Below are 12,179 nucleotides of genomic sequence, written 5' to 3'. Positions count from 1 at the left end.
TTTTAGTAAATCCTGTAATTCAATCTGAAACTTAATTAGATAGTGCGGGACTACCTTTGTGCTTTTTATGAAGAATTTTTTTGGGACACTAAGTTTTGCAATTATTATAAATAAATCGTAGGGACAAACCATATTTAATGTTAAAATTTATCTTTTATGACATATTTGTAGTCATGACTAATAATATATTACTTTGTCAGAAGCTATTTATCTTTTATGACATATTTGTAGTCATGACCAATAATATGTTGTTTTGTCATAAAGTATTTTTCAAGTTTTAATGAAAATTCTTATTGAATAAGGAAAACTTAAAAGAGAGATGAAAATTTCACAAAAAAATATTATTTTCAAAGAAGTTGTGTTATTTCAAACTCGAGAGTTACTATTGTTTTTCTATTTATATATGATATTCATGGATTTACCTTATTATTTGATAATATAAAGACTAAAATTTATTTTATATTTAATATATATATATATATATATATATATATATATATATTATTTGTAGTCAAATTAAGATTCAAGGAGATCTTTCATATTATATGAAGGGATTAAAAGAAAATATTTTAATATATATTTTGTCATAGGTAGGTGTTAACATATTTCTTTACTAATTATTATTTTTCTTCAGACTTAAATATGTTTTTAGCATATCAAATTTAGAGTAAATTTATTTTTAATCTTTCAAATTTAAAATTTTCATTTTTAATCTCTGTAATTTTCAAAAAAAATTATTTTAATTCTTTAGGTTACCAATAAAATATCTGAAAGTGACAAAATGAGATAATTATGTACTATTAATTAGGTTTAATATGATATTTTTACTAAAAAAGCCATTATTTTTATCAATAATATTTAACAGATTCCTTAATAAAATTTAAATATAAAAACTAAAATAAGTTTTTCTTTTAAATTTCAAGAACTAAAAAAACTAGTTTTAAATTTGAGACACTAAAAATAAATGTATCTTAAATTTGAGGAACTAAAAAATATTTAAGCCTTTTATTTATTAACATCATTTTTGAATAATATTATTTATATTTTCTAGGAAGGTCCTTGACATTGAAAAGTTATGAAATATTTAAAAAAAAATGAGTATTCACTCAACAATTGGCCTAATTAATAATAAGGTTAAATCCAATTTTAATGTGACATCATCGTATTTGTAAACTTAGACACAAAATAATCTTTATAAATCCTATAAAAAAAAAAGATAAACTCTAAATCTAAAAACATGATTCATTCTCAAAAAAGAAATAATTAATAAATATAAAAAAAATGAAATAAATGGGATACAATCGAAGAAAATTGAATCTTTACAGTTTATTTTCTTTGAATGATACTTCCCAAATAAGCATCTCACATTTACAAGGCAAAAAAGGAACCGAACCACAATAATAATTAAAAAAACTAGTTCTTTACAATTAATCCATCCTACCACCAGATTAACACCAACTTCTTGTTATATTATTTCCTACTTTATGATTAACTCCAACTCTTTTTCTTCGAGGCTAGTTTTTTTTATGATAAGAATTTAAAATAAGAAAATGAAAACATGGGATACGTTTCCAAATTGACAAATCTAGTCAAAGCATACAATTGAAACTTTCAATGGGATCGGTTTCTTCAAGCATGGAAGCTGCCTGGAAGCAATCAGCAGCATCAACTATTCGACCATCATTTTTGTGAGTTAATCCCAAGTAATACCAAGCCATGCGATTTGTGGGTTCTATTCTAAGGGCATCAGAAAGTAAGCTTCTAGCAAAAGGTGAAGCTTCAAAACCCATTTTCATCATCAAAGAACTCATTAAGATCTTGCTTGGCACATAGTTTGGTTCAAATAGCACTGCATTAGCAGCAGTAATAAGAGCTTCTTGTTTTTCTCCACGACCGTCAAATATAATACCTGGTATAATAATGTTGGAAAATATAAAATGTGAATGATGAGGTACAACCATGAAACCAATTAATTCTTAGCTTATGTATACTACCACCTATTAGCATGGGGAAATTTAGTGTTTCATTCACTTAAAACTTGTTTGAATATAAGATAGAATTGTGTTTGAGAACTCTTCTATAAAAAATAAAGAGTATTTTTTAATAAAGAAATTTTAAAAATACTTATAAACTTGTATATTTAATTACACTTTTAATATCTAAACATACTCTTAATATAATAAACTCTTAAATGGATTGAATCCCTTGTTCTGTGACCCTCTTATATCTTAATTTGACTAAAACAAGAGGAAAAACACATGTTGACTATGCTAAAGTAGAAATTTTGACAAAATAAAGGTTCTGTTCTTGCCTTCAATGTGTATTGTTTCTACCGAGTATTCCTTCAACTCTCTAGCCTTTTGCAAGCATATTTCGCCATCCTTCCAATGAGAAAGACTTGCATATAAATTTGCCAAACCATGCCAAACTTCAAATTCATTTATTGTATAATCCTCAACCTACAAAGAGATAGTAAAATAAAAGATTACTCTTGGAATCAACAATTTTTACATGATGAGTCCCATGAAGCAACGAGCATCTCCCGGGAAAAACACCACTTTGATCTTCATCCTTGTTAAACAAAAACCTAATTTCTGGATGTTAGAGTATATATAATAATTCAAAATGTTTTAGAATATATTAAGACTTTAAGTATCTCTTGGACTAGTTTCATTGGCTTCTAATCCATTACCTTATAAGAATTTTTAGTAAAGATCGGGATAGCGCTTCATGTTTTTCAATCACTCAATAATATATGTCACATTTTATTATGATAATATCGATTTAGAGTATTAGTATCCCCTTTACTTTTCTTCTGTCAACATTATGTATTATGTTTGGATGGGTATTTTAGAAATTTTAAAGAATTTAAAATTTTTGAAATTTAAATTACTTTAATATTAATTTTTATCATTTATTAAATATTTTATTTTAATAAATCAATTAAATTTATTTAAATTTAAATTCTTAATTTAAATCTGGAAATCTAATTTTGCACAATTGATTTTTTAATATATATATATATATATTTTAAATGATTTGAAATATACAAAGAGTGGGCGAGAAAAGGGGAAAAGGAATAGAATGAGGAGAAAGAGAAAAGATAGAGGTTAGAGAGAGACAAATAGGTAAAAAAGTAAACATGAAAAGAAAGATTGAGAAGAGAGAAAAGGGAAAGGGGGAGCGAGATAAGAGAGAACTAGAGATAAAAAAATATATAGTTGGACAAGAGAAAAAAAAATGTAAAAACTCAAATTCTTCCTGTTTTAAGAGAATTTAAATTTTACGCTTTAAATTTATTTACAAATACTTGAATTTAATTTTTCTTTTAATTTTTCTATTTAAATGAAGATATTTCACTCCGAAGTATTTCAAATTCATAAAAAAAAACTAATTACTCTTTTGAAATCCTAAATCCAAACAAATCGTAAAAGAAAAAGGAAGCAAACATTCTTTCTTTAATCTAAACAATGAAAATTAAAAACAACCACTATAAGAAACATAAAAGCACGAACGAATACATATTTAAAAAATAAATAAATTAAGTTACACTATTTTTCTATGTACTAAACTATAGAGACAACTGTGAAGAATTCAATTTTACATTATGTAGATAAAGCTTGCTAAGTAACAATAATTTCCTTTATAAACAAATTTTTCAATATTTTACACTTCTATTATATTTGTTTGCCATAAACTTCATGTTTATGTTTCTTCTAAAGGTATAAATATATGCTACTTTACCATTAAAATGGAGGAAACAACCATGCAACCAAAAAGGCATACATAATTGGAATCTTTTAGTTTTGAATTTAGAGGGAGAGAAATGGAGAGAGAATGTAGTTGCTTACCTAAAATTGATCAAGTGTGTTATTTTTATGCTTAACTTATGTAGAAAATTTATAGTCTTTTAATAGACTTAGTTGAAATTATTTCCTAGACAAATAGTAAATAGTGCCACTACCTACTGACTAATTCATATGAAAACTAAATGCATTTAACATGTGATACATAAACAACACATTATTCTAATTTAACATGTGAAGCATGAACTCATTAAACATGTATTGTAACAAAAGAGCATTGGATTAACAACAATATCAAAGACTCAATACATTATATATATATTCAAGTTACTAGGATAATGCCAAGACAAATCCATGACGACCATAAGATATAATTGAAATAATTTAATCATATTTCCATTACAATCTACCACACACATCAAAGATACATCATCACCATCATTATTTGATAAAAAAAAAAAAAAAAAAGAAGAAGTCCTTTTAACATAAAACTTCTGAGAAGGTTGCATAATGATACCTGCGAACCAAGTTTGAGAGGCCCAGATGATTTCTTCTGGGTTTGAACCAATGCAAGAAGGTAGCGATAAATTTCAATAGCATCCATGGGTCGTAATTGGGAGATCTTGAGCTTGGCTTTGAGCCTAAGTAGTGGCCCTTGCTCCCATTTTGCAGTCTCATCTAAAGCAGCATCAGTCACCACTTCAGCCTCGGAAAATCTTTTTTGTGCAGACAAAACAAGAGCAAGCAATCTCCAACCATTCAATTTAGAGCCACCAGTTTTGTCAAAGAACTGTTTGGCACATGATAATGCACACGTTAAATTTCGGTGCTCAGCATATTGAATAGCCAATTCAAATATTAGATCAGAATTGTTTTTCTCCATTCTCATTGCCTCCTCCAATGATTGTAGAGCTTTGGATTGAAGCAAAGACCTCTCGTAGTCAGAGCAAGAAACCTTAGCTTGCTTTCCCAGGCAAAGTCCCAACATTCGAAGACTCACACCTTTCAAATGCTCATCTAAGCCTTCAGCATTGTTGATTGCCCTCTGAGCATATCCTGCTCCCTCAGCAGCAACATAAGGGTCCTCACTACAAATCTTTGCAGCCAACAGCAACGATGTAAGGTCATTTGGTCGTTCATGTTTATGCAAAGACAACCTTAGCAAATTCAAAGCACTTTTGTTTTGTCCAGCTCCACTATGACATAGAGCTAAAAAATTCCAACGGTCAATGCGATGGTATACACCGGGTGTTAACTCTTCAAGTAGCTTTGCTAAAAGACAAGTTTGACCACATGCTGAAAGTGCAACTGTTAGGTGTTCCATAACTGAAGGGTCCCACTTTATCTTACTAAGGCTGAAGTTCCTCAAAAATATCATGAGAAGCAAAATTGCCTCTTCCAAGTTATTTTTAGGTATATAAGACCCATCAACCTGAACGGTTGAACTGGGTGGAGTTGCCTCCATCCCTGTGTACAACAAAAACACAGCAAGTGCCTTTTGAATTCTTGCACAACAATCATTATCAAGGTTCCATTGACTTAGAAGGCCATTCCTATAAGCAGACAGTGCCTCATCATAGCAACCAGCATGTTTCAACAGCTCTGGAAAGAGCTCTACTGTATGGCTGATTACATCTTGTATTTTATTGTCCACTTGTGAATCAACTATACCCTGACCATATATCTTCTCAACAACATCAAGAACTTGCTTGCATTCATTAGCAGCATCTGTATAAATCCATGAAACAAGCAATTCATTGCATTAATATCCCTTAGAATTTGGCTTTTGATCAAGCTAAATAGTGTAACGTAATTTATGTTGTAAATATAAAATGTTGAAGATCTAGAGGCAATGGGGGATTCAGAAAGAGAAGTAAGAAAAAGAAAACAAGGGGTAGAGAATAATAACTTTCAAAAGTGGAAACAATATTCAATACCGGTAAATTTGCCCAGTTTTTGTAGAGATTTGGCTTTTAAGTAAATGGCTTCAATCCCCAAACTAACAACTTGCTGGGATCCTGAGGAAGAACCTTTCTTAGCAGAAGTTTTTTCAGAAAGATAAGATTGAAGTTGTTGTATGGTTGCCTCAACATCAATCCCATCAAATACACGAAGAACGCCTTCAACATTGCCTCTCTGGTACTCTAACTTTACAAGAAGAGCCTTTGCTTCCTATTAAGGTTTAAAGTGACCAAGTAGCAGAACTCAAACATATGATTGATTTATCTCCAAAAATGCTTTGCCAAGGTATGTGACATCTTTATATTTAATGGCATATAAATTTAAAGATTGCATCAATTTTTCACATGTTATTTTTGTTTTGGCATTTTCTTTGGTTTCGAATCGAATTGCATGTAATGCATAATGTAAGTCATTTCCGTGTATGTAAATTATGTCCTTATGCATGTAATGTTCATGTTCAAGTATAATATTCATACTAATCACATGGAAAAAGAAAATTTAGCATCACAATAAAGTGTCATTTTGCGAGAAAAAGAATTCTTAGGTTTGACTCATTTTACAATAAATGAACTCCATAGTTGAACATTTTTTAAAAATGAAAAAAAAAGGTACAATTAGCTAGAGTAGTATTGCAATTTTTTCTTCGCAAGCACTTAATTACTATCTTGCTCATAGCTTATTCTCTGTACCCTAAGCAAACCTTGTTCTATCAAACAACAAATTTCAAGTAATATTTGAAATTTTTTCTTTTATGACAAAACCAATCACAAATCTCAGAGTGCCATCCTAACACCAAGGAAGACATTTTTCAACAATTATGATAATAATCTTCTATCCTTCAAGCAAAATTTAAGGAAAAAGGGAACCGAATAAATAAATAAAATAAATGCTAGACACTAAAGATAATAATATTAATTTGATTGAAGATTGCAAATTCAATCACATTTGATAAAACCATTCCAATATTTATCACTCTTAAGGTTCCACCAATTCAGAATGGCAATAGTAAGACACATAATGTCAGACAGAAAATTAGCTATGAGCCTATGATGGGAATAATAACAACAATCAAATATAGGTTTGGCACTTGTAAAAATGTAGAACATATAATTGACAAGCAAAAACAAACCTCAGAATTTATTGACAACCCTTCACGCAATGCAGTTTCTGCTTCTTGAATATTTCCTTCATCAAGCTTGGCCTCAACTTCTGTTGCTTTCATGCAAGTTCCACTCGTGCAAAACTCACGAATCTTCACACGCTCGTTCTGACCAGACTCCATCAATCATTTCCTCGCCACCTACACACATGCACACGCTTTAACCTTAATTTTCTTTTTGTTTCTCATTAGTTGCACGTAAATTATAGGAAGGGAAAAATGTCTTAGTTGGGAACAATGATTAAAGGAAAGAAAAATAGATCTAGAAAAGATGGAATGATAAGGAACAAGACCTTAGGCGTCCTCAAAACAATGTGGCTTAGAACAACGATCTCTGAAAATGTTTTGTTTGTTTGCTATTGAATTTGATTTTGTTGTTTTGCCTTTTGTTGCGAGAATTGTTTGATGCAATTTGGAGATCTTGCATATGAGTCAGTTTAATTAATGTTTTTTTTTTAACATTAATGCAAATAAAAAATACAAAAACAAAAGAATGAGAATGAGAATGAGGAATAGGTGGGGGCAGATCAACCACTACTCACAAATGAATTTTGACAATGCCATTTGGATTCGAGGATCAACGAAAAGAAAGAAAGTAGCAAAAGTTAAATATACTTCAAAATGTTAATACATTTAATTTTTAATATCTAAAAGTAATATATATATATATATATATATATATAATATGTGTATATATATACAACAATCTCTGAAAATGCTTTGTTTTGTGCTTAATTTGATTTTTTTTTTCTTTTTGTCGCGAGAATTGTTTAATGCAGTTTGGAGATCTTGTAGATGAGTCAGTTTAATTAATGTTTTGTCTATTTTGACACTAACGCAAATAAAAAACACAAAAACAAAAGAATGAGAATGAGGGATAGGTTTGGGGTGGATCTACCGCTACTCACTAATGAATCATGGAAATGTCATTTGGATTCAGGGAACAATGAAAAGAAAGAAATTAAACAAAGTTAAATATACTTAAAAATGATAATACATTTAATTTTTAATATCTAAGAGTAATATATATATATATATATATATATATATATATATATATATATATATATATATATATATGTATATAAGCATAGTTTTAAAAATCGGACCGGTCATCGAACCAGTTAAGATACTGGGTTAGTGGGTTAAAGGTTAAACCGGTGGATCACTAATTGAATCGCATGACTCGATTTTTATTTAATTTTATTAAAAAATATTCATATTAAATATATTTTATACTTATAAATTTTAATAAATTCATTCTTATTTTAAATTTCAAAATTTCTATCTTATTTAAAATTATTTTTATTTTTATTTTGTAAAAAAATATATAAAAATTACGTGTTAAACTATTTATTAATACAAATTAAAAATATAAATAATATGTACATATATAATATGCTTGCAATTGATATCACAAAATAATATATGTAATATCTACATAGATATTATATTATTAAATATATAATTTAAAATTACTAATATACTATAAAAGTTATTTAAGTTGTATATATTATAAACAAATACAATAGAACAAGTAGTTATTGTTATATTTAATAAGAATATTTATTCTTCCATTAATAGATTCAATTTTCATTATTATTTTTGTGGTTTATGGTCCCTTAAATTTTTTTTTAAAAAAATAAGAAAAAAAAAGTGGTTGAACCGGTTTGACCCACTGGTTCACCGGTTGAACCGGAAAATTGACCGGTTCAATCCAATTTGAAATGGGTTGATTGCATAACCGATCCAACTTAAGATTCGGACCGACTGGACCACCGGTTCCCAGTCTAACCGGCCGGTTCGATCCGAGTTTTTAAACAATGTATATAAATGTATATGTATATGTATTTATATCTATGTATATGCATGTATATATATATTTTTTTTAAAATGATAGATGTGTATCAACATCACTATGTGGAAGAGGATCATAACTACCTCAACACCCCACTCCGTAACAATCATATGCTACACATCATAAGTGCTAGAATTAAAAGACATAGAAATACAAGCAAGGGACCAAGCCAAACCCACAACCAAAATAAAAAGCAACAGGAACTAAAAAAGAACAATACAATCATACTACTAAACAACTAAGCCAAAAGCCTAAGCTAAAAGAAAGAAAGAAAACAATTGTAGCTACATATAGAAACAAATGTAGTTGACACATCTCTTAGGACAGCGCATAGAAGTCGCAACATCAAAAAGTATCCAATCAGCAACAATTTTAGAACATCCACAACTTCCAACAAAAGCCAATAAAGCAACCAGCTCAAAAACCAAGTCAACTTGCTAGTATGAAACTTGATTCAGCCATAGAGCACCAAACCAAGAGCATCCAAAAAAGACAGCTATAAGTAAAGCTACCCAGCCACACTCGATCAGAAAAATCAAGTGTAATCGGAAGAATCAAACCAGCCAAAGAACCAAAGACCAAAATCCCCAATTCAAGAGAACTTAGGGGGCCTAGTCACTTTAGATCTAGTTCTAGGTCTAGGAGTCAAAGTTACTTTGCGCTTTTGATTTTTAGGCCTCTAAGAAGATTGTGCCACCTCAATCCAAACAAAATTGCTTTTAGTAAGGATGTTGAAATCCTGTGGAATCGAAGGAGCAAATTTAGATAAATCTTGGTGCACCATGGAAGTGACCATAGAATTATTAGACTCAAGGGTCTTAGAGGAAATCGGTTCAACTATATATAGTGTTAGAACCAGCTTCAACTCTCCTCTTCTTGGTTATCCTCGGCCATCCATGCTTAGGCAAGGTGGACAAGGTTTCTTGTCCTTGGACTTGTCTTGCCAATCTTTCCCCACTGGCTACTTTTAAGCCATCTTTTAAACCTTCATTTGCAAATGTAGTGTCTTCTTCTTTGATCGCTACATGTCTGTCCTCTTTTCCTAAGCCTTGCTGGAAGGGAGATGCTCTTGCCATTAAGATTTTAGAAGATGCTTATCAAAAGGAACTTGCCCGTTGTTCCAAGCATCTCCATGGAAAGGTTTTGTTATCTAAGGGCCAAAAGCCTTTTTGTATTGAAGACTTGAGGAAAAAATTGTCTCAAGTTTAGAGCCATATTGCTAGCTAGCATGTCATCTCCATTGGAAAAGGTTTCTTTGAATTTGAATTTTAGAATTATGCCAATCTTGGAACAATTCTTGCTGCTGGACTTTGGAATTTGGAGCCTGGCTTCATCTTTCCCTTTGGATACCTGATTTTATTATAAGATTCCACAAGAATTCTCATATTCAAGTCTGGTTACAGATCTTAGACTTACCACAAGAATATTGGAATTCAAGAATCATTTTTGTCATTGCTTCGGGTGTTGGAATTCTGATTGCAATTGACCAAGCAACCCTACAACGTTCTTATGGACACTTTTCCCGTGTCTTGGTGGAGACTAATCTTGAAGACATTAAACTGAACTAGCTTCTTGTTGAAAGGGAAGGTTTTGCTTTTTATGTTTCTTTGTTCTTTGAAAGAATTCCTTAATATTGCTTATCTTGTTATAGAATTGGTCACTCTAGTTCTTTATGCAAAGTTAATTCTCTCGATGGTGATGCTGGCAGGAAATCTGCTTGTGACTCGAGATGACTTTCTAAAGTTGTTCATCCTGGCAGGTCTCCAGAGCCTGCTCCTCACTCCTGCATGGATTTTCTAGTTGCGACTAAGATTGGTGTGCGGACGTGGTTGTTGCTACCTCTTCTCCAGTCAATCTTGGTGTTGCAAACACTAGTCTTGATGTGTCTTTACATCATGAACCATCAAATGTTGTGATCTGGAAAGCTATGCCAGCCACATGCCAGCACATGAGCCACATGCCAGCACATGCCAGTCACCATTGTCAACAATGACAACCACCGAATTTCTTTTTCCACAAAGCAACCACCACCCCCTCTGTTTTTCTAAATTGCCAGCTTCTATGATTTGTATTTTCTTTGTTTCTGATTCCTATAAATAGCTATCAATGTAAGCTCTCAAGGCACTTATCAATCAATATCATTTCTATTACTCAATTGAGTATTTTCTCTCTTAGAGAGTTCTTCCTTTGCATTCTGTGCCATTTTTGGTACCAGAGCAAGGTTCCGAAGCTTCCTACGCCTTTGGGTTTATTAGAAAAGAGATTTGGAACTTTCCGGTCGCCGGAAAATCCATTGGAAATTCGGCCAGCCCCGAAAACCCACCCTTAGAGGCCTTTTCTCGAAAAACCGACCCCGTAGAAGCGTCCGGAAGGTCCCAAAACCTTGGGAACGATAGTTTGTATCGCCGGAAACCACCCGGAAAGTCACCGGAAAATTCGTCGGAAAAGTTCGCCGGAAAATTTGACGGTCACCGGAATTTCTGGAGGTTGAAGACAAGCTGACGTCATCGCCACATAAGCGCCACGTCATCTTTAATCAGCCACTCAGGAGACGCCACGTATAAGTGGTCAACGTTGACTGAGAACCCTCATTTGCCACCTCTGACCAACCATATTCTGCCACGTGTCTTCAGTGTTGACTTTGACCAAAGTTTCATAATTTGCAAAAAAGCCCCTGTAAGTTTTGAAATTTCACTTTTACCCCTGTACTTTCTGAATTTATATTTTTGCCCCTAAACTTTCTAAAATTCCAAAATTGCCCTTTTCTACAAAAACCATTTTACCCTAACCTAAATTCCCATATTACCCCTTTAACCTCTTAAATTACCCCTTTATTCCTATCCACCTTCACCATGGTTCGTGGAAAGCAAAACGATGTGACCATTCGAGATATCGAATTTGAGGAAATGAAAAGGCAACTGCGAGAGCTTCAAGAAACAGTTGCAAGTCAACGAGTTGAACTTGAACAGCTGAGGAATAAACCAAATCATGAGTCAGACAACAGTGATTCCTCATCTTCTTATTCCTCTAGAAGTCACCAAGTGTCAAGGACACAACAAACCAATCGTTTTCATAATTTCAAGGTAGATATACCTGAATTCGAAGGGAGATTACAACCTGACGAATTTATGGATTGGCTCCGAACGGTGGAAAGAATTTTTGACCTGCATGATGTTCAAGATAAACTCAAGGTCAAAATGGTGGCTATCCGATTGAAGAAGCATGCATCCATCTGGTGGGAGAATCTCAACAAGAAGCGTGAAAGAGCAGGGAAGGAAAAGATCAAATCTTGGGAGAAGATGAAGAAGAAACTCACAAGTAAGTTCTTACCTTTCCACTATAAGCAAGAAAACTATATGATGCTTCACAAACTGTCTCAACAGTCACGCACAGT

General features: G+C 31.8%; 1 protein-coding gene across 1 annotated transcript; it reads right to left on the bottom strand.

The window, feature by feature from the left end:
• Positions 1 to 1,290: 1,290 nt before the first annotated feature.
• On the bottom strand, positions 1,291 to 7,481 carry LOC109794018 (protein NPG1). The gene is made up of 6 exons (XM_020353488.3): positions 7,221 to 7,481; positions 6,898 to 7,068; positions 5,744 to 5,978; positions 4,324 to 5,534; positions 2,312 to 2,459; positions 1,291 to 1,909 (listed from the first exon to the last, which is right to left on the bottom strand). Exons 2-6 carry the CDS (start codon positions 7,048 to 7,050, stop codon positions 1,590 to 1,592), a joined length of 2,067 nt encoding a protein of 688 aa, XP_020209077.1. The 5' UTR covers positions 7,051 to 7,068; positions 7,221 to 7,481; the 3' UTR covers positions 1,291 to 1,589.
• Positions 7,482 to 12,179: the final 4,698 nt, after the last annotated feature.

Source organism: Cajanus cajan, chromosome 5 (genome assembly GCF_000230855.2).
Source record: "Cajanus cajan strain Asha chromosome 5, NIPB_CcT2T_4, whole genome shotgun sequence".
Taxonomy (NCBI): domain Eukaryota; kingdom Viridiplantae; phylum Streptophyta; class Magnoliopsida; order Fabales; family Fabaceae; genus Cajanus; species Cajanus cajan.
This window is presented reverse-complemented; position numbering and strand designations above follow the sequence as displayed.